This window comes from Erithacus rubecula, assembly GCF_903797595.1.
Source record: "Erithacus rubecula genome assembly, chromosome: 3".
In the NCBI taxonomy this organism is placed as follows: Eukaryota; Metazoa; Chordata; class Aves; order Passeriformes; family Muscicapidae; genus Erithacus; species Erithacus rubecula.
Genome location: NC_136689.1, coordinates 87,699,800 through 87,726,970, shown reverse-complemented (window position 1 = coordinate 87,726,970; position 27,171 = coordinate 87,699,800). Strand labels below are relative to the sequence as shown.

At 38.3% G+C, this 27,171-nt stretch overlaps 1 protein-coding gene across 1 annotated transcript in view; it reads right to left on the bottom strand.

The window, feature by feature from the left end:
* The window catches only part of GALNT12 (polypeptide N-acetylgalactosaminyltransferase 12), a 45,656-nt gene that overhangs the window by 16,680 nt on the left and 1,805 nt on the right, over window positions 1–27,171 (bottom strand). The window contains exons 2-6 of the mRNA XM_079301096.1: window positions 15,183–15,352; window positions 14,290–14,479; window positions 10,910–11,095; window positions 8,542–8,659; window positions 2,369–2,545 (exon numbers count right to left, since the gene is read on the bottom strand). Of these exons, the coding sequence (XP_079157222.1) occupies window positions 2,369–2,545; window positions 8,542–8,659; window positions 10,910–11,095; window positions 14,290–14,479; window positions 15,183–15,352 (841 nt within the window). The remainder of the gene's footprint in view (window positions 1–2,368; window positions 2,546–8,541; window positions 8,660–10,909; window positions 11,096–14,289; window positions 14,480–15,182; window positions 15,353–27,171) is intronic.

Here is a 27,171-nt window from a genome sequence, read left to right as displayed (position 1 = left end):
TTGGGTGCTGGATTTGATTTCATTATCCTTACATTTGTTAATGTTGACAAAAAAGAACTGGAGCTATGCAAGTAAAACTTTAAAATATTCTAGAAGACAGTTTGTCTGAGAAAACTCCCTGAATCTGCAAGTGAGGAAGCCCTTGAATACAGATTGCCAGAGACTGAGAAGGCATATTGGAAAACAAAGCTTCCTTTAGATAGATAATTGAAAATTTCCAAAGCAGTGAATGAGTCTTGAGGATTTTAACTCATGACACTATCCATTTGCAAATTACCTGTATAGTTTTACACTTAAGTGATGAAATTTGTAAAATCTGCTAATGCATCCTTTGAACTTCACAATTTTGGGGGGTGGGCATTATGAAATCTTAAACCTCTAGAGAAAAGCTTCCATTGCAGACTTTTCCCTATCTATGGATTGGAGCAGAGTTCACGTCTTTTTATGTCTGTCTTCAAAAACCTGTCTTTATATTGACTAGGGACTTCAGATAGTCAGGCATGAGACAGCATTTGCAGCCCCCAGATTTTACAGGTCACTCGATCACTCTTTCATCAAACCACAAATGTATTTGCATTTCTCAAAGCTGTGGAAATACCAGTGAAAACAAAAAGCAGATGTAAAGCAGAGGCAGAGAATGCCTGTTTGAATAAACAAACAGCGTGACATATTAGCTCTGAGGTCTGAACATTAATCTTGAAGTGAAACTTCATGGAACCAATTTTTGCAGGCATAGCATCAATCATTTTCCTGTTATGCTACAGAAGTGAATATTTGGGTTTGATGAAGTAGAAAGGTCTGAACTCAACTGCTGCAACAAGTGGTGCACAGAGTATTATGGAAACAAAAGTTCATTGGCAGTAGCTTAGATATGGGGAAAAATAACCCACATGAGTTTCAGCTTCCAGCCACTGTGTTACAATAAGCCAATACATGAAACTTCCAGTACTAATACAAAAATATCCTTTAAAATTAAAGCTCTGTCATAACAGACATAAGATGCCCAGCACTTCACAAGAAAAATTGTCAGCGTTTATTGCTCTTTTTGTATAAAACAAGCTGAAATCATCCTGGCAATGCCTGTGGGTGAATCCCATATTTCTCCCCAAGTCAGACTCTGATAATAAAACCTAAATGGCTTTTATAATGTTAAAGTAAACCAATTATTACAAATGTGTGGACTATAATAATCTAATTACCCAATTTAATCCAAACAAACACAAGATGAAAGTAACAAAATTCATCTTCTCCAGCATCCTCCATTGTATCTTTTAAAAGGCTAATGTTTTCAAGAGCAGTTTTCCCTTGCAGTGTCTTTTGGGGTTAGCCCAAATGAGTGGGGGGTTCCCTGTGCCCCACACTGGTCCCTCAGGTCTGATCCAGCACAGCCAGAGGCAGATGCCCAGGCACAAAAACAGAAAGGCCATGTTTAGAAAACTTTTCATGCAAACAGGCACCACCAGAAACAAGCAACAGCAGACAATGATTTCTTTGGGACCTGAATTTCAGACCCTGTGACAGAGGTTCATTTAGTTAATTTCTAGACACTGTGAGGACATTTCAGGGTCACTCTTTTCCAGCCTTCAGGCCCCTCACGATAAATATGTCCAAGTTATGAATTTGCACAATGCTTTACTGTTTTGACATACTCAATTTTCACAGTAATAATCTCCTGAAAAATTCTGCCATCAATGATCTTGTATTTTCATTTCAAGGAAAATAAAAACATTAACTTAAAAAAACCTCCAAAACCAACAGAACTGATACTTGAAACATTTTATTAGGAACATTTTCATCTGAGTTCTCATGACTGATTTTAATTAATTTAATCTTTTCAATATTGATTTTGGTTTAGTGTTTTTCTTTTTTTTTACTAAATACAGTGCAGCAGCAAATCAAACAGAAAAATCTATTTTGTTTTACATCAGTCCAAAGTTTTACAATTATCACAAGACAGGTAATTTTGCAAAATATTATTCACCTGAAGCTCTACTGTCCACTGAAACTTCATGATTTGCATTCATTAATTGCGCAATTGAGAGTCCTGTATCAGCCAGCTCACAGAAGTGCACATTTTTGGCTAAACAACTCTTCCTTGCTTTGATGACCCCACTTCACATTATTATTTCATTTATTCATTTAATATTGACACAGATTGGGCCACCTTGCACTCTTACAGAATTTTTAATTTTTTCCAAGGAATTAAAAATTATACACTTATTCAACGCCTGGGAAAAAAGTTTCAGAAAGAATAAGAAATAAACATAAAAATCACTGCATGTCAAATAGTAACTTAGTCAATAGTTAGTAGGTTGAAGACAAACTGTACTGAAATTCCAGGAACTGAAATTCCAGGGGCGGAACTCACCAGGCGGGCGTGTGGGTTTCGGTGGTAATAAAGTTGTTTGTATCCATCCATCCACACCTCAGCCGCACGCACGCTGTTTGCCAGAGCTTTGGAGCGCGAGTACGGAGCTTGTTTGGGGAAAACGTGACCTACATGGGAGCAAGGATGGATCTCAAGACTTCCTCCACACTGCCATATCTGAGCAAAGAATTGACATTGTGCGTAGCATTAATTTGAGTCTACTGCAAGCTTGAGGGTATAGTAAGAATAACATCATCTCAAGAAAACCTCACCATACTACAAGTAACACATACAATAATTTTGTGTTTCATTTGATGACTAAAATGGATAAAATTACATCCTCATTGCTCTTAACAATTTGCTCTTAGTTCACAAAGAGATAACCACATCTCTGGTTTTATCTTGAGAGCAATATTCCTTTCTTAGTTTTATTTTCTCACAATAAGATGTGGTCTACAATAGAAGTTATGCAGGCATTGTGAAAAAGAAAGAAAGAAAGAAAATAAAAAGAAGCATGTTTCTTTTTCAAATTAACCATGTAAATAGTTACCTCAGAAAGAGACTAATAGCTGAAAACTAATTCTTACCAGAAATCTACAGATATGTATTTATCTATTCTACTGGAAAGCTGACTTGACAAAACAGGCAAGCTTGTTATGTGATCAAAGAACAGACAGTTGTATTCTCATTTGTAGATTCATCTAGAAGGGAGGCATGGGTGCCTGGTGATAAAATCCCACTAACCTTTTCCATTGAAAGCTGGGAAAGGTGCCCCAGACCCAACACATGAAAAGGAAAAGCGACGCACTTCTTTAACTCATGGTGGTCCTGCCAACAACAATGAAACGACCTCTCCTATCTAAATCAATATTCCTGCTTGATGCCAAGCAAGTACGTGCACCTAAATGTGCAGAATTAGCAGAACCCTGCAAACCATCACTCTGCCCTTGTGCTCATGCTCCTGCCTCCCCAGGTCAGGAAATGTACAGCCCATGAGATAAAGTCCAGAAACTACCATCAAGTGGATCCATTAGTCTTAGCACTCTGTACACATCTTTTTAATTACATCCTTCTCCTCTGAAAACCAAGGACTTTTGTCAGTTCATCTACACATCCACCTTCCCATCAACCATTCTGATCTCATGTTTGATTACCTGAAAGGAAAGCACAGCTAGATATTTCTTATTTCTATTCAATATTAGGTGTGACCACAACATAGCAGATGCCCTGTTTCTGAAGGGTGCCTGAAACAAGGTTTCTGAAATTTAGTCAGATGGGAGGAAGGTGGGATATGTTGCTGTACTTGAACTAACTTGAGGCTGTCACCAATGGCTCTGATAGACTTTCCATAAAAGATTTAGAATTCTCCTCATGCATTCAACCATGCATAAGTGGCAGCTCATCATTCCTTTGTTAATGGAAGACAAAGGAAATTAGCTGGCATAGGCTTAAGGGGTAGAGGTTTGCTCCCTGACAACCTTCTTGTATAAGACATACAGTTTTAATTACATGTTATTCTAATGAACACAGCAGGAGCGAAAGATATGAGGTAGCAAATAAAAGATTTCTGCTAACAGTGTCAAAAGATCAGTGGTAGGACTTTCCCCACTTCTCTTTCTGGGAATTTTAGGGATCTAAAGAGATAAAGGCTTTCAGCCCACAAAAAATAGGACTTGAGTTTAGACTGCTAGCTTTTAGGGGTTTTTTAAAGTTACTTAGAATTTCTCTCAAATTTCTAAATTTGGAAATCAGTAAGTGTCATCTCCATTGATTTGGTTTTGGATACCAACATGGGACTTTATGCATGGCACAATACTGTGCTAAATTACCAAAATGTAAGTACTCCAACACATTTACTTTTAAAACAGGATTTTCCTTAAAAATGTAGATAATACATTATTCAGCTATAGGCAATATTGGATAATTGTAACTTTCTGGATTCAAAATTTTCATTTCTTGTTTTTCAAGTGAGGTTTCTCTCCTCTGTCCTCTTTTTTGCTGCTTTTCAGGGAAGCAGTATATTTGTCATTTGAACAAAGATGATTAAATGAATTACACAAAAAATCTAAAATTCTGTACTGAACTTTTAAACAATTTGCATATTTTCTTAGGTAAGTTATTCTACTGCTATTTTGAAAGCTACTATGAAACCAACTATCCACTTTTACTTTATGAACTCCTTTTTTGAGATGCATTTCAAAACAATATTTTTCATAATTATTATTTCTATGTTCAAGATTTTTTCTAAAAGCTGTGATTTATTATTCAAGATTTGTCAGTAAATATTAAGACCCAAACATTAAGTTTATTAATTTAACAACTTCCAATGTCATATTCCATACAATAATTCTTAATTAATTTTCTTGTTTAGATCAATCTACTTTTAAATATTAGCAACAGATGATAAAGACTACTGAAATAAAAAATGTAGTTAAGAAGGAAGCACATGCTTCAGCTCTTCCATAATAAAGTCTGATTTTTAAGGAATGAAACAAACTGACCATACCTCTGTTAAATTGATGACAAAAAGAGAATTCCATAACAGCTGAATTTTTAATAATTAAAGATCTCTAAAAAAATAACTGTAGGTTGCTAAGCAATGCTCATTAAATTCTAAGTATTTCATAAAAACAGTACAAAAATTATCTTGTCATCCTATTACAAAAGAAAATTGAATATACTTCAGCTAAACAATTCTTCAAAAGGTTTATTCACTTTCATTTTAATTGAAAAATTATGACCTCTATATAAAATCAGGTGCAAATGAACAGTCATAAAATAAAGGGAGGAATTTAATAGAGAAGCTAAATTTGATTGCTAAATACTAAATAAGTGGCTCTGCAGAAGATTCTCCATAAAACTAGTTCAACCTTCTGTAACAGAAAAGCACATAAGGTTTCATGCATATTTTGCAAGCTCACGTACATGTAGATCTGTTTCTTTACTAGGTCTGGATAACTCACAGCTCTCATTATAAAAGCACACATTTTTTCCTTCACTTCAATAAGAAAACAAGGTGACATTCCTTTTTTCACTTTCACTTTCATCTTGATGCAAGCAGTCTATTGGCATATTTTCTTTTGTTTTCAGAGACAGATGGTGACATTATGAAAACTTACAGAAAATGTTCAGAATCTCACCTTGGGATCAGCAAGGTCTCTGGACAATTGACCTGGTGCTGGGTCAATGAATGCTAAAGGATAAAAGCTCTAACAGGTCATTCTAACACTTTAAGACTATCTGGAAGAAATAAAAGACATAAAAAGGATGCTACATCCTAAAAAAGGGCAAAATGTGGAAAACCCTATGTTTCTGCTGCTCTCTCTCTCTCTGCTGCAATTTTTTCTTGATGATTTGTGGCTAAGCCTCCAGTGTGATGCTCATGCACAATCTGCTGGAAGTTGGGTGGGTGGAGAGGCACCCCAGACACATGGACTCACCCTGGCTGCTCTCGACACACGACAGAGTTCCAGATCCAGACAAAAAGAAAAAATACAAAATACCGTAAAATCAAAGATCCCAAGTGTTCTGGGGCGTATCATCCAGGCTCAAGGGCAGTAACATTTCTGAGAAGAAAGGCCCTTTTGCACATGGTAGGCTGAAGGACAGACCACAGACTTATTAGCCTTGGTCCAGAAACAAACTTACATTGCAGCACCACCTGCAGGATCAAGAGCACAGAGGGGGCAGAAGCTGCAACCAGATTCCCTTTGCTCTGAGTACAAGAGGGAGAAGATGAAAGAGCATATTTTGAATACCTCAGAAAGAGGAATTTCAATGCCCATTATGCCCATGAAGTGAAATTTTATCCAGCCAAATAGCATTAAGCAATCCAAAATCAAGGTACATTGACTCGATTCTGCATTCAGCACGTAGCCTCCATCGCTCTTAGTCATCGTGCTTTTAGCAAAAGCTTTGTCCTTGTTGCACCTCTCAAAACCACAGAGAATTTCTTCAGCTCAGAGCAATCGAAGTGCAAGAGAGGGGAGGCTTGAGAACAAGTCTTTTCATGTCATTGGGAGAGAGTGGTGTTGTCAGAGACGAGAACAACAATAAATTAATTTACAGTGGTTTTGAGTAGTTCTGCCCCTAATTTTCAGGTCTGACAGGTCTAGAAACACAAGGACAACAACCCTAACAATGATTTATCCCTTCCGACCTCTTGGAACACTGCAGACAGCCAAAAGAACACAGTTAAACAACATTGTAGCACTCTGCTCTGCTCCACAAAAATCCTCACCACACAGAGCACGAGTACAAGGGCTCCAAATCAAACAGAGCAAAGCATGTTGCGTACAAATGCCCAGATGCTACTGGCAGTCTGCACCAGGAAAATTGGCAAGGCCAGGCATATTCATTGGCCATTGCACAGCCTGTCCTGTTAAATCGTTTGTCTCCCAGGAGCTGCTTGATCCACCTGCACCTACATGCTGGCTTATCCCCTTGCAGAGTTTGTGTGCTCTCTCCTGGGAACTCTGCTGCCCCTTTGTGCTTCTCCTGTGTGCTGGGCCACCCCTAATGCTTCCTCTGTCCCATGAGGAGACCACAGTCCTGCACGCTGAAGGAGTGAAGGCACTGCTCATACACACTGCTGCACCCCACGGTGCCCTTGGTCAGGGGAGCCAGTGACACAAAAAATGAGACTGGCTCCAGAGCTTCCTAGAGGTCAGTGGTAATGGAAAGCTGGGTCTAAAGCAGCAGCTGGTACTGGGGCACTCTGAGTCAAAAGGAAGGGGTCAAGCTGTATGGAAGCCTCAGTCTCCCCAAGAGCAAGACACAAGGAGCAGAAAGCCAAGAACTGCATGCCAAGTGTGCCATATTAGAGGTTTTCTTCAAGGAGCTGGAGTCCTGGATACACTGGAACTGGAGCCTCCTGGTTCAGAGGGTCACAGGGCTGATGGAGGTGGGTCAAACGCTTTGTGCTTCAGGTGGAGGCCTGATGAACTAGACCAAGTCTACTGAGTAGACTGCCAGGAACTGCTGCTTAAGTGAAAAAAGTGGTGGTCATGAACTCAAATCAGCGTCTCCAGCTGAGAAGTCTCCCTGCAGAGAGAAACCACATCACCTCTGGGCCCGTGCTTGCTATCATTCCTAATAATTTTTGATCCTTATTTTTATACCCTCTTTTCTAAGATTTCTGCACTGCCAACACTGGATTGGAACAGCAGCCAGGAAGACTCCATGCTTCTCTGGTTAACACACAGACTTCCAGAGAGACAGTCTGCTGATGCCTCCTTTCTCAAGAAAGTGGTTTTATAACATTAAAATGCTATTTAACCTTGAAGTCTGTTGTCACTTGGTAAAAAAAAAACAAAAAACCCTTCTGTACCACAAGTCAATGACTCACAGAATTGCAAACATCAAAAATAACAGGTGATGGGCAGAACAGACAGGGGTGATCCAGGATAGCCAAAAGCAGCCCTACAGCATCCCTCTCACGTCACCACAGGATGGCTTCAATAAGCTAAGTGTGATTTGGGGCAAACCACAGGCAGTCAGTGCTGAAACCAGCACTGAGAACCAGTGGGAACCAGCCACAGCACTGGAAATGGCTGAGCAGAGAACAGCTTTGCTGATCAGTCTGGAATACCCTGTATCTCCTCTCTTTTCCTGCTGTAAATCCTTTTCATTGCAGCTATCTGACTCACACCTGAGCACTTGGTCATGCCTCCTGTGGGGTACAACTCTACAGTTACTGGAGATCTTCCCTCCCCCCTTTTATAAACTTCATATACACTTTTTCTCAGGTGAAACAGAATAAAGTCTTAAAATCAGTACAAGGGCTGCCTTCTCCTGCCCAGTGGGAACTGCTCACTCCTTTAACCACAGCAAGAACTCTGAGTCACATCAAAGCATTACAAATCTTCCTCCCAATGACCTCCTTCAAGCTGCAGGATGTAAACTTCACCCACTAGTATCACACTCCTTTTTACATTTTATACTAGGGTTCAAAACAAAGACATGCTTTTTAAAATTGCTTTATAATGGCTATTTGAAAGGAAAGTACAGCTATCCTGATGTGAGAGAACAAGATTCATATAAACATCTTCCAAAATACACCCTTCTTAGCACTTGCTTACATTACAGCTACCTCATTAAGTAAAAGGGCATGAAGAAAGAAATAGGAACTTGTTGTATCCTGAAGAAAAGAAACTTTCAATTAAGCCACCTACCCTAAATGAGAATTCAAGGTTTTCTCCTCCCCAGACTTCCATTCCTGTGTCATAGGAACCAAGATAATCAAAATACTTCTTGCTCACAGAAAATAATCCACCTGCCATGGTTGGAGACCTATAAAAGAGAATAGTAACTCTGAACTGAGTAAAAAGAAAAAATATTAAACTAATGCAACAGATTAAAAAATGTAATATTCTTTTTATTTTCTATTTTCTTAGTTTTTTCTGGATACAAAGTAACAGAAATTTAGCAATTATTATGAGGCCGTTTGAATTTAATTTTGTTATTAAAAAATGTATCTGAAACAAGCACCAGAATATAAAAAATATTGTGTTCAAATAATTTTTTCCAACTGCAGTGTCTTTGTGTGTAAATGAAGAGCCTCTTCACATAACAGAACATTAGTTTCTTTGTGGCAGAACTGTATTAGTTGGCTCTGAAATTCTAAGTGCTGTATCCTTATCTATTTTATTTAAGCAGTAATTAAAGAAATACTTGTGCTTTAGTAATTAAAAACAGCATTCTTGATCCCACTAGTATCAGTAGAAAAAACTCTCAGACTTTAATCATTAAGTAAATATAGCCCCTAAAGAGGTTTGTTTTCTTTCTAAGAAAATCTACCCACCTGTATGTTCTTAAATTTTTTACTAAATTTGGAGGAGGGGTTTAAAATCAGGAGTCATGACTGGATCCTCATTGAAGATCACAAAGCCCAGAGTGACAGTGCACTTAAGGGATGCACTTTCAGTAGGCTAGAGTGTGCAAATACTCATAAATTTGTATTTGTTCAATATTGTCCCTTATTGTCTACAGTCTGAGGATGACTCTTTAAAGTGCCAAGTATAAAACACTGATTAGAACTAAGTTCAACTGACATTATATGAATTTCACTAAATTGCTGTTGAAGTAAATATTAACAAAAGCAAGATGGATGATCAATTACTCTTATTCTGTCAAAACTAATTTTACCAGCTATCCTTTTGAAGCAGCAGTGTCTCACACTGTCATATGTTGTTTCAAAGAATGGAATGAGATGAGACAAGACAGAAGGAAAAATAACAAACTCCATAACCAGTCAAGTCCTCCTGTCTCCCTCCAGATCTCATCTTTCCAAATCAAGCTGTTGGTGACACCACTGCCAGCACTGCTGCTTTCTCCAGACACCTGTCGAGCTCACAGTCCTCAGGCTACCATGAAACTTTATCCCTCATCATTGTCCTCTTGGCATGTCAAAGAAAATTCTTTGTATCATGAAGAAAAAAAAAGCATCATATCTGAAATAAATGTCTTAAAAACACTTACTCTATTTGGATTCTTTTTTCTTTAAGATGGACATGGACTAATACATGCTGAGAAAGACTATTACCACCTCACTTTTCCTATTTTAAAAAAAGTTTGTTCAGTTGAGGATAGGTTCATTAGTATTTGTGAAATACTGGGTATTAATATCATGATAAGCAACTTTAAAAAGACTGAGAAAAATTAATAATTCTGTATTTTTGTGATCTATACAATAACAGATAAAAGTACTAACAAAATTACTGCATTAACAATGCCAAACAGGTTAATTTACTACAATAAACTGCTGAAATTCAGCAATTTCCATAGCAGATGGAGCTAGGTTAAACATGGCAGATCCTCAGCTATGAGGATCTTGTCCACCATTCCCATTTACCAGGTACCTTGTTTGTTCTATTTTCTTGCATCTCCTAAAAATACCACTTTGAGTGACAAATAATACCAACTGATGGCATCTTGTCTTAAAATAAAACAAAACTAACACAAATGATAAAGACATTGGCCTGAGCTCTGTGATTTAGCCCTTCACAGAAACCATGGTGGATAGAGCTGTATTGTTTCACCCCAGTAAAGAGCTGGCAAAATGGTTTCACCTTTGAAAATAGCACAGTGAACTCAGCTGTCATTACAGCACAGAAAAAATTCTTCAAAGCTACTTTTACCTACTTAGTGGTTGGTGACTTTTTTCCCTTTTCATTGTTGCCCATGATACATTTTTATAACAACACAGAGCTCTTTGCTTGGCACAGAGGACATCCTCCAGTATTAGTTAATCAGTTACACTCTTTCCATGTGCTGGTAAGCATCTGTAAGAGTTTGCTTAGAGGACTCAAGGGACTACTCTGCAGTAAATTTTCCATATGGAAAATGAAACAGGATCAGCCTTTAGACCACTATTTTCTTCCAGGAAGATTGTAAATAGGAGCTATTTTGAAAAAAAATGGGGAACTAAACAAAATATATAGTTTTTAGTAATACCTTAATTTCCCAAATATCTTTCAGCACCTGGCATTTTTGGGTGAAATCAAGAATATATTCACAGTTTCAGAGGATATAAAAATTAACCTGATCACGTCGGTCTTGGACTTCCTCCGTTTTTGTTCTCTTTCAGGGATACTATGCCAAGTGAAGACCAGCCGCCAGTCAAATCCACCAATCTGTGGCTCACCAGCATTTCCCAAGTACTCAAATGTATTCCAGTCAATAACATCAATAACAGGGCAGACAACAGCTGTTTCTTCTTCAGCAATCCTGGTATATTTTAAAACAAAAGGGTTACTTCCATTAGAAACTTCTCTAAAAATAAAAAACTAGAGGTGACAAGAATGAAGAATGCTTACAATACCAAACCTGAAGTTTTGCTCCTTTTCAAGTCATGCTGCAATAACAAGGAAATGATGATACAATCAATACAGGAATATCCCCATTTTCAAACTGAGGATCATCAGGAGGATGTATCAGGATGGACTTCACTGGCAAGCATCAACATTCCTGGATGATGGAAGCAAAGTATGCCAGATGGCTGGAGATACATTCAGCATCTGGCTTGGCTGCCATAGCCAGCACCACTTTATCAACCAAAAAATGTACATTTTCTTTTGTACAAGTAGCTGTTTTAGAGAGCAGTTTGATTGCATAGTTTTGCAATTATGAATAATAAACCAGCCAGACTCTTGGCCCTTGAAGTCATGGCTTTTCTTGTAACTGTGATCATCTACAAATGCTGTACTAAGTACTGTTACACTAACTCAAAAAGAAGCCCTGAGCTTAGAAAAAAACCAAATTAGACCTCCAACAATGAAACATAACTGAAGGTGGCTTCCAAAAATCCTGGCAATATAAGAGATGAAAAGGAAAAACAAGATAGCACTGCAGAATGACATCTAAAGATAATCAAGATCTTTATCATACTAAGAATATATCAGAGCTGGTGACATTTCTTGCAGGTCTGCTTCTACAAGGAGTTTGTAGAAACTCCCTTCCTCCCTTTTCTCAGTATCATACAGGGTTTTCAGGATTCCTTTCCAAAGGAATTCCTTACAGAAAGCAGTGGGACTCTAAGAGTCCCACTTCTCATTTTCTAGAATGGCCTCCTCAGTACTAGGAGCAACATCAAGCACACAAGCTCAAGCCAAGGTCTTTCTCCTAAATCACTGTTTAGCATCTTCCCTTTTCTGGTGTTAGACATCCCCTGACAGTTCAGTGAAATGAAGTAACTTGTTTGACTTAGAGAGGCAGGTATGCACTTCAACCCTGCATCTTGTATTTACGTATTTCAGAGGTGAAGGCAAACTGAACACATTATATTATCAAACAAGTAAGAGATGCAGTGCATCTGTCATTCAAAGGGAACTCATTCCTCATAGAATTGTTAGGCCAAAAACCTGTAGGCTGACCAAGAGCTCATACTGTGAAATTACAGTAGCTTGTGATGGTTAAATGTAGCAGCAATTCCAAAGTAGAATTGCCTGAGATGAGAAAGACTGCTTTAAGTGTGAAATGGCCTCTTGTTGCTGGAGGGAATATGTGAAACAGCTGTTTTCTTCTTTATGATCTCCCATTGAGATCTTGCTTGGTAGAGCAGACAAAAGGGCTCATACAAATATTGTTATCTCCTTCCCCACTTGCATAAAACTTTGTACAAATCCTCATTGTACAAAGCAATGAAAATTATACACACACAAACAATAATATGTAAAAATATTTTGCTCCTCCTGCAACAAGTAGGAAAATAACTAAAAATTAGGTAGCTGGCATGTGATTTCAATTATGAAAGGATGTGAAAAGCCATCACCTTTTCTGTAAATTAAGAATTAACTAGATGGTACAATGCACAGGCAGCTTACAAATACAACCATGTTTGCACTGCAAAATGCTGGCGCTGTTGTATTGCTGCCATACATTTGAGTCAGATATGATGCAGTAAAACCCCTTAGAGGTGTATGTCTGCATCGGCAGCAAGAACAGCAGGAATTCCAAGAGAGGGATAACTTTTTACAGGTGGTGATTGTTCCGGTTAAAAAAGTCCCAATCCTTCCTCAAGATTGCCATCTAGTGGTATGCTAAAGAAGTGAAGAAATCACAAAATCGTCTCCCCATCATACACTTTTTTAGGGGACAGCAGTTAATCCTATGATCACGATTTGATGTTTATCCCTTTTCCTTTCTTCACACTATCATAGTTAGCCCACAGTTACTTGGTATACACTCAGTGCGAAATTTAGAAACAAGGAAAGTATGCCAAGAAAACAAAAAACTGAAACAGTATTCTTAGAATTTCAAAGGGGCATGGGGAGTTTGAGAACAGAGTCCCACTAGGAATCAGGAAAACTTGCACACATCAAGACACTATGTGCTTTCGGAAGTCTTGCTCCGGTTTGTATTAGGGCTTTTTTTTCTGGTCCTTTTCTGTAGTCTGGTGGGAATCTTAACAGGATCCAAACCAAAACACTGGCCTTGAGGAAAGACTTTTTTTCTTTCTTTGGTCTGATTCAGATCCTGTATCTATCAGTATCTGCTAATGGCATCTAAGGGGGTAAAGCCATGAGCTGTTAGCAAAAGGGGCAAAAGCAATAGAGCTTTGTAATGTGATGCAGGAGCAGCAGGTGCTGTGATGAGGTATCAGTGGCTGAACCCATAGCAGGAAAAGTGCATGTATGGCTGCTGGCTACACATGGGGGAGGCTTCAAGAACACAATAAATATTCTCAGCTGTAACAGAAGGCTAGTATTCTGGTTTCTAGAGAGTTTTTGTTAGAGCTTTGGGAAGGTTCCTTGGTTTTTTGTTGTTTGTTTGCTTGCTTTTAATTAACCGAAGTTTTCTGAGCAGCCTGACTGCAGAATAGACAACAGACTACACAGGCATAAAGTACAGTGTCCCAGGACAGATGGCTTCCAAGTAAGAGTCAGTGTTGACACAACATTAACTCCTCCCTACCCTAACTATGATCCTTTATATCAGAACCAGTCTGGAAAGTTGGATTTGCTCAGGGCTAAGAAGATGGAGTTTATTGGCTTGTATTCCAATCTGCTTATGCAAACACTGCCTTGCAGGGCACACATCTTTCCAGATCTTCTGTAATCCACCTCCCAGGCTGACAGAAGTAGCCTCCTTTACCAAGGTAGTTTCAAAACAGAGGGCATGGACTTGACTTACTGAAACCCTAAACTTTCCACTGTCTGAAGGAAAAGAACAGTTTGGCCCTCAGGACAGAAAAAAAACAAACAACCCAACAACAACAAATAACCAACCATGTCGTGCTCTTTCACACTTCCATTTGCTTCCCACAGGCAGGAGACAAACACCAAACACTCCCAGTGCCTCAGGGACTGGACTGCAGTAACCTTTGGTGAACCATGAGTCATTTTTCCACTGCAGAAGTGGGCCAAACTGTCTCGCCCCTTCTTCTCCAGTGGGAGAGAAACCAGCCCAGAGCATCAGCTCACCTTGCCAGCAGTGGCTCCAGCCAGCCCTCGTGGCATTCACAGTGGCAGTCCAGGAATGTCAGGATGTCTCCTTTTGCCACGGATGCCCCCAGCAGCCGGGCTCGAACCAGCCCCTCTCGCTTGTTGGCACGGATAAGGCGCACCTTGCGCAGACCTGCCACGTAGTTTTCCAAAGTCTCCTTTAAATGCTCTGTAACAAACCAACAAGAGAGGGGATAATATAGTCCAAAGTGATTTATGTCATGCTATAGGAAGCTCTCTCCTCACTAGCATATTGCTTATAGTAGGGCTCTAAAGATTGTGGCATTTTGAACTCAACATTCTGCTATACATATTTAGAAAGGACATGAAAAAAACACAGAACTTGGATCAGTCACTTTTAAGAAACTGAACGCTTCACATTTACCTCTGTAATACATTCCCTGATTGATAAGCACTTCTCAATGTTATTTAAGACTTTCTGTAAAAAAGTTTTATTCTTAACACAATCCATGTGTGGTGGAAAATGCCAGCAATGCCTTTATGCCCTGTTGTTCAATCCAGACCAAAGAACTAGGTCACTGTCATCATATGAGATGCCAGGGGAGCATTGTTGCAATCAAAACATGCTCAATTCAGGAAACCTGAAGTGCTCTGATCAAACTGTAGTCTATCTATACACACAAGCACTCATGTTACAACACAGCAAATATGCTTCCCCATTCCAAACTAAATTTGGTCCATAAGCCAAATTTTTCATGGGCACACTACAAGAAAAACTATTTTTTCAGTGAGCGGCCTTTGTTGTACAGTCTTCTGGTGTGTGACCTGAACAGCATAACTTTTTCTCCTATGAGCTGGCTGACCAAAGAAGCCCATCAACAACCAACATTATTTAGATTTATTCTTCCTACCTTTGTCACTGTAATCATCTACAAGGATAATTTCTTCCAAAAGTATGTCTGGAGATGTCTCAAGAACACTGTGAACAGTTCGCAGAAGCGTTGACCAAGCCTCGTTATAGAAAGCTATCACAACAGAGGTTTTTGGCAGGCTATAATAATCATATTTCTTCTCTCTGCATCTGTAAAGGGGGAATAACATTGAGTACAAGTGCAAAAGCATTTATTAATTTTCAGGAAACAATTCTCAAATCCACTCATATGCTAGTTACTAACTGCAAGCAAGAGCACAGAAAGGATCTGAAAAGAACTGCATCTGAGTGGAAAATTGTATGAGAAGACATTTGGAAGTTGCTCTTACAGCGGCTCCATTTCCACAGAAGCATTATAAATAAAGTTCTGTAAACTACCAGAAGGTCTAAAAAGAAAAATAATAGGAGGTATTCTGGACTGGTGTACCTGAAGAAGCTATCTTTGCACAATTTCAAATAGAAGAACAAGCAATGGCCAAAATGTGCCTTGAATTAAAGGAAAAAAAATAAAAGAGATGTAAAATCTAAGTGCAGTAAAACCAGTAACATAAACTACTGATAACTGTTGCTTTGGAAAACAGAACAAGTGCTAGACAGTAAAAATATAACTGTGAAGGAACAGCAACATATAAAGAAAAAAAAACCCAAACCAAACAACCAGCAACAAAACTGAAATGTATGTACACTGAAGAAGAATTTGGAGAGCCACATAACTGGCAAAATCTAATAGTAGAATCCACGAAAATGTAAAACAGATACAGAAATGCATGAGCTTGGCTCTATGGAGAGCCAGAAAGTTTGCAAACCTTTGGATTAAGCTCCAGAATGTATTTCCTATAAATACATATATGAACTTCCCTAAATGAACATAAGGATGCCAAGAAACTTATAGCTGAGCCAAATGCATAAATTCTTTAAAGAATTCCTAAATCTTCTAAAGAATCTTTAGAAGAATTTTAAAACAATGATGGCATTTTCTACAATTTCTCATCTTTGATTAGAGTATTCCATATTGGCAATTTTTATTGGCTGGAGTCCCCCAGGATTGTAAGAGGCAAGAAAGACAAACTTCAAATTCTGTAGACTGCTAAAGCAGGAAGAACATCCTTTCAACCAAAACAGAAAAGCAGCAAGTCCTCCAGAATACATGCTATGGGGAGCTGAAGAGGGAAATAAAACTGATCAGAAGAAAACATGGCAGGAAAATCCCTTAGGTCAATTTAGGGGCACAAAAATCCCCCAAACCACTAAGAAAATTACATTGAAGCAAACTGCTTACCTAAGAATATTTTAACAAACTTGAGGCTACTGTGTCTGCAATTTTAAAAAGCTTAAAGTTTTCTTTGAAGATTAGGCAGTATCTATTAAGATCTGGTGTACAGAAAGAAAAAGAATCTGAATCTGATTATGCCTAAAATTCAAATTCTTACCAGGAAAACAGACAGACAATCTTCAAAGTAATTCTGTAATAAATACATGAACATGAGGAAGCAACAAGGACAGATGACACTTGGGCAAAGGAGGCACCCAAAAGTTCCTTTGCACCCATGCATATTTACATGTATAGATATTTACATATGTACATAGGTAGGTACACATAGACACACACAGTGATCTAGTGAAGTACTAAAACACCTCTCCCTCCAGGCTGTAACTTGCCCTGAGAGGCTTTCACAGAGGGAACTGTCCCACACCAACATCTGGTGAGAGAATTGATTTGCTTAGCCAGACATTCATGTATTGACACATAAAAAATGAAAAGGAGTGACGAGTGACATTTTAATTAACTTCTTTATTTTTAATGCAGGAAAAATACACTGTGTGAATCCAATTTTAGAAATACATATTTACTTTAGCCTACTGAAAAACATTTCTGCTCAGTACTGCCAGGAAAAAAAAATCATATATATCATTCATTTTTTACCAGGTAATTTTGAGTTCATTTCTTAATGGAAATAGGATCTCTACACACCCACTGAAGAAAACTGAAGGAAAATATAAATAAATTTTAAAAAACACCAGTAAAGCATTCTTTGAAAAATATGTAAGAAGATTCATAGAATAATAATGTTGTATTCCTTCTAAAGAAAGGAAATCCAAAAGGTCTAAAGAAGCTTATAAGTCTAATTATAGATTAAAGACTTCAACAGATTTGCCTGAAATTACATGCTGGAGATGGGAAACATAATTTGGCACAGAGCAAGGCAATTCCCTGTTTTGTGATTGACTATGCACTGCTGCCTCCATCCTCGAGCACACCCCACACTGCAGGAAAGATCAGCCTGCTACAGGAGCACACGTTTCTTAGGTTTCCAAAGTCAAGAAAGATGCCAGCACTAAAAAATGGGTTTGATTTACCAGCTCCACGGTGGAAGGCAGCACAAGAGTGCAGAGAAGTGACCCACCATGGTAGCAGGGCAGGCTGCTGGCCAGAACAGCCACCCTGACCTGAGCAGTATCCTGACCCTCTTATTAAAAAAAATAAAAAAAAAATCTATAAAATAAAAAAAAAAAAAGGAAAAAAATAGAAGAAAAAAACAATCCCAAGTTATTCAACTTCTGCATAGATTTGCATGTCTATCTCAGATATTATTTCCAAGACATGTATTTCCTACTAAATTGCTAGAAGATCTCAACTGTTAGCAGTCTCAGTGTTGCTAAAGTGAAGCACAATTTTCCTTATCTTTCTGTAATGAAAGAGTTTTGCTAAGCCTTAAAAATTAATCCCATTTGGGAGATTACAAATCCAAAGCATTTAGACCCTGGAAAAATTATAGTATAAGAAAATCTTAAAGAACCTAATGAATCCCTGAAATGGAAATGCTTGGAAGTGTTGCTGAATAACAATTAAGTGGCATGCATATGGACACTAAACTTTACCACTTCACAAGAAATAAAAACTTCAAAAAACCCACTACCAGTATGAAACCTGATTTAAAGCCTAGTGGTCATAACTCATCTTTTCCATTTCTCAACTCATGTTTACCACAGAAGTGCCTTAGCAGCCCTGTTTTCTGTTTTCACATTTGCAAACTTCAAGATGTACTTTTATTCTCCATGTGTCAGCCAAGTATCCCAGCTCCTACTTTCCAAGTGAATCATTTCACTCCTACTTTGGATTATTCAGAAAAACAAATGCATATCAATTACAGTATGTCATTAAAATGACAGCAACTGGTGACAGCAGCCCCAAAATATGTTTTTGCAGATACTGGGAATGTATATTTATGCATTCTATAGTGCAACCTGCTTTTGGCTTCTGAGTAGGGCACTCTTTAGTGCCACCCTCAAACACATAACACCTTCCTTTCCAATAGAGAGGATCATGTTAAAACAGGATTAATTGCATCTCACATTATTCATCCTAAAAACTACCTGTCACCTTTGAGCTGACCATCTGGGCTCTGCAGGTCCATAAAGACAGATCAAGAAGGCAACTCACCTCACCCTCTTTGAGCTGTTGATCCAGCACAGCCCAAGAGACCTCAGTGGGTCCCCACCTCCCTCTTATCCATAGAGGTTTGACTATGGAACAGTTGTTAACTTTATTCATAGAAAGTTAAATGACTATAGGAAACTACTTATGGTCCCTACAACTGGCTGTGATACATCACTTTGAATTAGTCATCAGATCTACCAAATGGCTGGTAAAAACATAACACAGACATGAGGAAATTAGCTGCCTGTAAGTGTGGCAGTTCCAAGCATGGAAAATAAATGCAGATGCATTTGAAGTCCAACATTCTTTCACTATTCTCCTTATCTTGTTCAATCACATGAACTTTACTGGTTTTTAATAATTCAATGCATTTTTAAATAAACAACTACCTAAATTAAAAATGGCATGTTGTCGATGTTGAGTGGGTTCATTTTCTTCAGAGAAGTACACATATCTCTAGTCAACCTGATTTTGGTAACAGTTATCAGATACCAGGATCAGCCACTGAGAAAAAACCTGCTGCCAACACATCCAAGAGGCTTTTCTAGAGGTAACAAAATAAATGCATATAGTTTTAAACAGGACTCAGATTTCAATGACAAAACACTGGTATATAATGAATAATAACCACAGCAGGTATGGCAATGCAAAGGAGTGACACCTGCTCAGTCTCTGCCCTCTGGTCACTCCTGCTCTCTGCAGATTCACTAGAAAATGCACAAGCAGAGCCTTGTGACACTCAGAGAGTATCACTTGTGACACTCAGAGAAAACATGGCCAGGACTGCCCCAACCATCTTCCAAGGAGCAGACAGGGACAGTACAGTGCTCCAGCAGCATCTTGCCTTCTGCATCATCCTTCCTTTCCCTCAGGCACCTTCTGCCTTGCTGGGTGGCTGTTCCAGGGCCCTCCTACTTCTCATTGTGGCATAAGACAGGTATAAAACCAGTAAAAGCTTTGTTTTCTGGCTTTTCTGATCAATTTACACTAAGAGAACATCTATATTTTAGAATTCTAAATCTGCTCATCCATAAATCCTCAAATCTCTAGATGGGAAGAAAGAGAAAATAATGCTTGTGTGTACCTGAACACCAAAGCATGTTTGCTATGTACTGCCTTTCCTCTATGTTTCACAACAGCTTCTACTCAAACATCTAAGTCCACAAAATGCAAGCTGAAGCCAAACATGCAAAAGTGTATCATCATGCATTCAAATTCCTGTGGGGTTTTGGTTTTGCCTTTTTTATACTGAATTTTTAAGTCACAGTCTAACCAAGAGTAAACAGCTGACAAGTTTAATAAATTAACCTTGGAGTCTACTACACTACATAGTCTTCTGTTAGCAAGTTTTACAATAGGTTATTTATTAGAAACTAAGGAGACATCACTCAGGAAATGCCTAAACAAAATTAAACGGGTTGTTTTCAAGAACATTTGTGTCAATTAATGTAATCACTCAATTTATTTCTTTGTAAAGAGCTGTTTCTATAGGAGATGTGTATCTATACACAGGGAAAGAGAGCATGAATGTGTGCACACTGGGCACACTGCCATGAGTTAATTAGGAATGGTTGCTGACATGCTCTTACTTAAGACTTTCACCACAACTGTGACAATGATACAGAAAGGGAAAAGAGATTTTTAATCTCCAAATTTGATATTTTATATGCACAGTTACTTATATTTTAATAAAAAAAAAAAAAAAGAAATGTTTTCTGAGTTTTCAAAGATTTGTTAAGAACACTAACTGCTCATAAATTATTCAATACTTTCCGAAGGTATACTGCTAAGTTTTGGGTTTGAAGTTTCAATGTGAATGCCCTAGGCAAGTTCAGGATTCTCTCAAGAAGTGCAAAACAGCACACGCCACTGCTGAAGCTGATTTGATTTATGTGACTCCAGTATGTGACAATATGCCCCATCCCAGTGTCACCTGGAAAACACTGCCAGGGTCCTACTTCAGGCTGGCTTTCACATGGTGGGCCAGGAACCAGGCTGGCTGGGCTTGTTATGATGGGCCATAGACATGCTGGCTTGCCACACAACCTCCTTTCCTCCTCCTCCTCCTAACCTGAACATTAAAAACAAGGACTTAAACTGCTCTTTCAGTAAGAGGTGTGCTCAAAAGTAGCATTTTATAGGCTGTAAGTAAATGAGTCTGATGGGGATGAATGGCAGCCTGCATGGGCATCTCAATCTGGTTTCACCATCTTCATTCCCACTCCATAAACAGCAGAGGCAGCCATGTGGGCATTGGAATCTGCAAAGTATCTTCACTCAAGAGAAAACACCTCCTTCTCTCACCTTCCCAAAGCCATGACAGAGGCCACAGCAGTTCTGGGATCTTCTACCCCCTTTTCTGCTTTTGCCCAAGCTGCAGCTTGGGTTCTGCACATCCATCCACAATCATCCCAAGCCCTGCAGCATGACACCAGTGGCAGCACTGGTTTGTAAGTCACCCCACAGTGACAAAGGCCATGTCTCTTACTCCAGTATATACAGTTGAACATCCACTCCTCACCCCTCTCTGTGGGAGAGTAACCTATGAATAAAATGCAGCCTGCCAGTCAAAAGTAACACCACCCAATGCCTGGGATAGAAAAGTGCAACATTTCCAGTGGAATTAAAGGATATAATAAACATTATTCTTATCTCCTCCAAACACTACCCAACTTTTCATGTCAAATTTCTTTTGTCACATAAGAGTACCTTGAGCCAACTGTCAGTTCATGGATTTTTTAAAAATTATAAATAAATAAAAAAAGTTTTATCTTGGCATGGAGAGGCTCCACCTGGTTTTACACACCTACACAGGCCACATGTGTTTAACTATTGTAGAAAAAGGCATTGACAGTGTACAGAAGGTGTGTCTTGGTGTGGTTATAAAACAGCAGCAAGGTGCTGATAACTGCCAGAATGGACAGATTATTCAGAGCAAGGCTGGCACACTTAAACAGGTGAGTTCAGGGTGCTGGCCTACACTTCCCCACCACCTCTCCCAGCCCAGCAGGCTGGCTAAAAGCTCCCTAAATTATATCTGCTGAAACAAACCATGTTAGAGGAAGCACCCCTGTGCAGTCTACAACACTGTGATATGATCATAGCCTCTGGAAAGAGAGGCTGGCTAGATTATGAAACTGTTTTCCAGGTTATTTAATGTTCTATGGAATGATTGTCCCAATGACAAGAAGGTCTTGACAAGACAGACTGCCAAAAGCTTTCTTAAGATTTCAGATAATAAGGAAGCAAGAGAGACACTGAGTCTGAAACAGAAGAAAGTATTTGTTAAGAAGCTGGGGGGTGGAGAGAAAGTAGACACAGAAAGCAAATCTGTTTAAAACAGATTAAAAATACATTAAGAAAAAAAGTCTAGAAAGACCAAGGAGGAGAATTGACTAAATCTGTATCCTAAAATCCACAAATTCAGGTAATCCATAGAAACTCCTAATTCCAAATTGTTAGAGAAAGGCTACAGAAGTTCTTAACTGACTGAGATTCTGGATGTGCAGACAAGAAGGAAATTCTGCATGTGACAGTGGGGAAACCCACTTGATTTTTATTTTATTTTGTTGAGCTGAAACAGTGGTTACATTTTGCTCAAATGTAAATTTGCTTTTCAATTCTCTTCCACAATAGTGAGATACATTTAACCTTTCCACAGAGACATACTGTTTCCTACACCTACATTCAAAAACTTACCTTAGTGTGAGTAATTTGATTCAAGACCAAAAAAACCAGCCTGCAAAGCAATAACTGAAAGAATCTGTTGTATTCATCACTATAACTAAGGTATGGACACACCTGATCGTTATACACAATGGTTTATAATAAAAAGTTTTTGAATTTCAAAAAAATCAAATTTTGCTTGCTATCAATCACAGACCTGGTAACTTTTTCAATTTAAAAATTAAATCAGCTGAAACCAAGCAATAATCTAGATGTCAAAGGAATTTAAGGAAATCTAACCAGAATCTGGGGAAAAAAATGGTGAAAAATAATCCAGACTTCTGGAAAATATTTGCTGGGGGTTGTTAAAAGCATAATGACAAAGAGAAGTGACACATTTTTACTGATGACAGGAAGCAAAAGTAGCAAAATATCCTAAATATCAAAGCAATAGTGGAAGGATTGCTTCATTTTGTAATGTTTTAAAATGCAAGCCTTCTTATAGAAAAATATCAAACAAACCAAAAAACAATCATAGGGAAGAATTATTTTTACCCAACTTACTTTATGAAGAAAGAATGAAATGTCCTAGAAAAGCATTGCTTTGAAGGTCCAAAGCCTGTTTGGATATTAAAGAAATTCTGCCAACTAACACTGAAGTAATGACTAAAAGGTATTATGATTAATATGGTTACTAGTAACCAATTCCATATTTCTGAAAAGCTAGAAATCAAGCCAAAAAATCCTAACAAGTGACCATAGGGTTACAAAACTCCTATACTAAACACACTCCTCAGTTTTTTATGCAAAGCCTATCTTGTAAGAAGTAGTGTGCTGTCTCCTGATCAGATGCAAAGCATGGGAATACCTGTGCCAAAGCCAGCTCTGGGCATTAGGTGAATCACCAGGTGCATGTTTAGAGGGAAGGGATGTGCCAGAAAGATCAAGCTGCTGCAGCTCACCTCTTCAAAAAGTTCTATTTCCTATATACACCAAAAAAAAAAAAAAAAAAGTCACCACAGTTGTTTCACTTTTGGGTAAGAGATGAAAGAGAAGCTCCTGGGTGAAGTCAGACACTCAGTGTGGGCTGAAGAGGGAAACACTCAGCTGCTGAACCTTTTCTCCCAAAGCAGAGTCAGGTTAAAACTCCTGACAGGGGTAGCTCTGATTTATGGAATAGAAAAGGAACCAAAACTTAGTATCAAGGCTTATCCTGGAAACTTGCTAGCAAGATACTATCAGACAAACATCCTGGTATGATTTAGTATTTACAGCCCAGAAAACAAAACAAACCATAGAAGAGAGAGAGACTTAGAGAATCAAATACAAATATGGGAACAAACACGAAAAACAATCTTGAAAGACAGAAAAATCTTACCACAATACTGTTATGCTAAAGGTAAACACAATATTCCCCCAAAATAAATAATATTATAGGCATAAATGATGGTAACAGAGGAATTTGAGCATTTGTGTATATCTAGCTATCTATACAAAGACACTTAAGATATATGCACAGATACTTAAACATATACATAAAATCACACATATACAAAAAAAATACATAAAAGAGTCTCTCCAAAATACAGAAGATTACCCAGAATTAAAGAACAAACCTCTAAAACTATTCTTAGGGTTGAAAAATACTATGCAGGCCACATTCAATATTTTGGGGGCTTTTGTGGCTATTTAGGAAAGACAGGAAATAATTAAAAATCCATTTCCTTGTGATTACAAGCAAAATGAGCCCCAAGGGCTGAATCAAGCTTCCACCATGAAAGAGACAACATGAAAGGCTGAGTCAGCACAAAAGTGCCTACTCCTGACTTGTTTCTTTTGTACCAAGAGGCAGCCAAAGGTAATTTTTGTGCTTTTACAGAAACTATCCACAAAATAATTGTGAAATGCATCCTTACTGTAATACAGAAAGGGGAAAAAAAATGTAGAATGTCTAAAATCTGGAACAATGCTTGAAAAATAGCCCTTAATTGAAAAGAACCCAAATAGAAAAACTGGAAATATATTTCTTACACATTGCAATAAGCTGTAAAAGGCTAAGAGAATGTATCAATTGTTTGTCCAGCCCTACAGTCCTGTAAAATAAGCCCACAACTAGAAGGCCATGGACACAATGCAGATGTGGTGTTGCAGGGGAAGGAAGGCAGAGAGCAGCAGCAGCCAAACCCCATGGCCCCAAGCTCATCACACCACACTTACAGGGCATCAGCCCCAACAGGACCCTCAGTAAGTCAAAGTCTAACAAAGGACACTTGTTGGTTTTAAACCTCCTATAATTGTTGCTCCCTTTATGAGTACAAGCTCAAGAAATGAAGGGTAGATGTTGCAGAGACAAGCTGGACCATCCAAACAGCCTTATGATCAGGGGAAAAAAAGAAAAAGAAATCACTGTGGCAGTGATGGAGCCTTGAAAGAGGTGTTTAAAAGTTGTTGAATCTCCATCCTTGGAGGCTTTGAGGTTGGACTAGACATCCCAAAGTTTTCTTCCAACCTCCATCCTTATCTGACCCTATGGCTTATTTCACCCCAGCCTAGTACAAACTGTATCACCACTGAGTAACTTACATTCTTATCCATAAGATTCTTCCAAATGGGCATTTTTAAGGACTGTTTACACATGAAGTTTATTTCTTTATATGTATACTTCCAATAAAACTAAAGAATTCCTGTGTGATGAAACATATTATCAGTTGCTAAGGGTCAAGCTCAGACAGTTAAAGGAAGCAGAAACTGTCTAAAGGAAACAACAGTAGTTGTTGAGTTCTTTGGCTCTGTGGGTCAATAGAAACAGAACCAGTCATCACAAAAAGCAAGTTATAGTGGTGAAAACAAGAAAGAATAACAACTTTCTGCATATTTTTACTATTGGGAATTTATTAGTAGGAGAAAGATCTAAATTTGAAACTTCTGGATTCACAGTCAAATACAATCAATCAATACATTTTTTTGAGAGAGTAATCTCAGCCAAACTATTCTTCTCTTCCTGTACACTATTACCAGACAAAGATATTAGCAAATACCTGCCACACTTCTGTTCCCACGGCAGGTCCAGGATGTACAACACACAGCAGTAGGAAAAGATTTTTGGCATCAGTTTCTGATACAGCAACACCTTGTGCAATGATTTGCATATCACATTTAACAGCTTACTGGTTCAGATACTCTATCTAATTAGCAAAATTCTAGTTTTCATCGGATTCAAGTGATTTCACCAATTCACACACAGAAAGTGGGTTCATTGATCAGTGTGGAAGGACATTAATATCAAAAGGAGCAGTGGGGCATCCAGGTGACAATAATGTCGTCTCTGTTTCCCTTCAATCCCCCCATTTTAATGGTATCTAAAATGTCCAGATTGCCTCCACACACACCAAAATATGCTGAAACAGCCCATAGTCCAGAACAGTCTCCAAGCACAGCATCTGTCAATATCGCCTGAATATTTGATTTAAATTTTCTAGTGGATGGACTTTCTTATGCTTCACAGAAAATGGATATTTGGAATAGGAAGGTGGCTGAATTTGTTTTATCCCCTTTCATGCATCAACCATGTATTTCAGCAGCTCTGCAGGAGGTACACTTCCAGCAGGCCACCTGTCTTTCAGGTTGAAGACCTGTAAATTAATCACTCCTTTATGAAAGCCATGCTGTAAGTTGAATAGCACTGAGTCTGACACAGATTTCTGTGGGATTTTATCAGTGACTCTTCACTCCTTACAACAAACAAAAAGCCTGAAACAAACACAAACCAAAACAGAAAAATCCAAAACAAATGCTTCACAGTTTCTGCTCATTTATAAATACAAGGAATTTCCACATTATTTCACAGTTGTTTAATCAAGTAACAACATACTTCTTTATCCATATAATTACAACCTTCAAAGAACTCAAATAGATTCGTGAGACACGTCATCCTTGACAAAAGCCTTGTTGACTTTCTCAATAGATCACACCCTCCCATCTGTTACTAATTCTTTCCCTTACTACAGTTGGTAGATAACATGCCTGGAAAAGATCCAAGGCTTGCCAGCACACAGTTCTCTGGTTCTCTTCTGGTACTCCACTAAAAAAATGGTGCCTTTGTCACCTTCTGGTCTTCTGCTACCAAAGTAGATTCACTGATGACATCCAAAATTTAGCCTCTGCATGATTTTGGTGGACTGCTGAAACCTAGTTGCCATCTACCATTACTGCTTAATTCCCATCATCATAGCCTCACTCATCACCAGAATGTTCATCAAAGGTCATAGTCAAGCATTACCCACCTTAATAAAAAAGTAATAGTATTTTCCCTGGACTTGACATTTCAAACTATATAACCTCTAATCTTGGAACAAAGAGCAATGCATTTTCTTTGGCTGTGGGCTTGGTAATATGGTTTTTGGTTTTGTTTTGTTTTTACTTCAATCTCTTACATGGTCTTCCTTTTTGAGAGAAGAAGTTACCACTTAATTGCAAAATTGCCTTTGAGAAAGTTTTTTACATTTGCTGTGTGAGTTGGAGAGATGCTGTGTGACATTTTTGCCATAATTTAGATTTAACTGTGCACAAAGGCATGAAGCACCTGCCAACAGTACAATACAGCCCCAGCTTCAGAAGGCAATTATCTCTGAGATTATGACACTGATGATTCTGTGATTCTTTTGGTTTCAATATATTTTGTCATTTCAGCATCCATACACTCAAATAAAAAAGGATCTGTTGTTGTAGCAAAATTTATTTAAATTATTTTCATTTCTAGAATAGTCACCCACACCCATCTATAATGTACCCTATTCAACAACTCTAACCTTTCTTTTCTTCTAACATCCTGTTATAGAGAAATGGCAGAAGTCCAAAATAACTC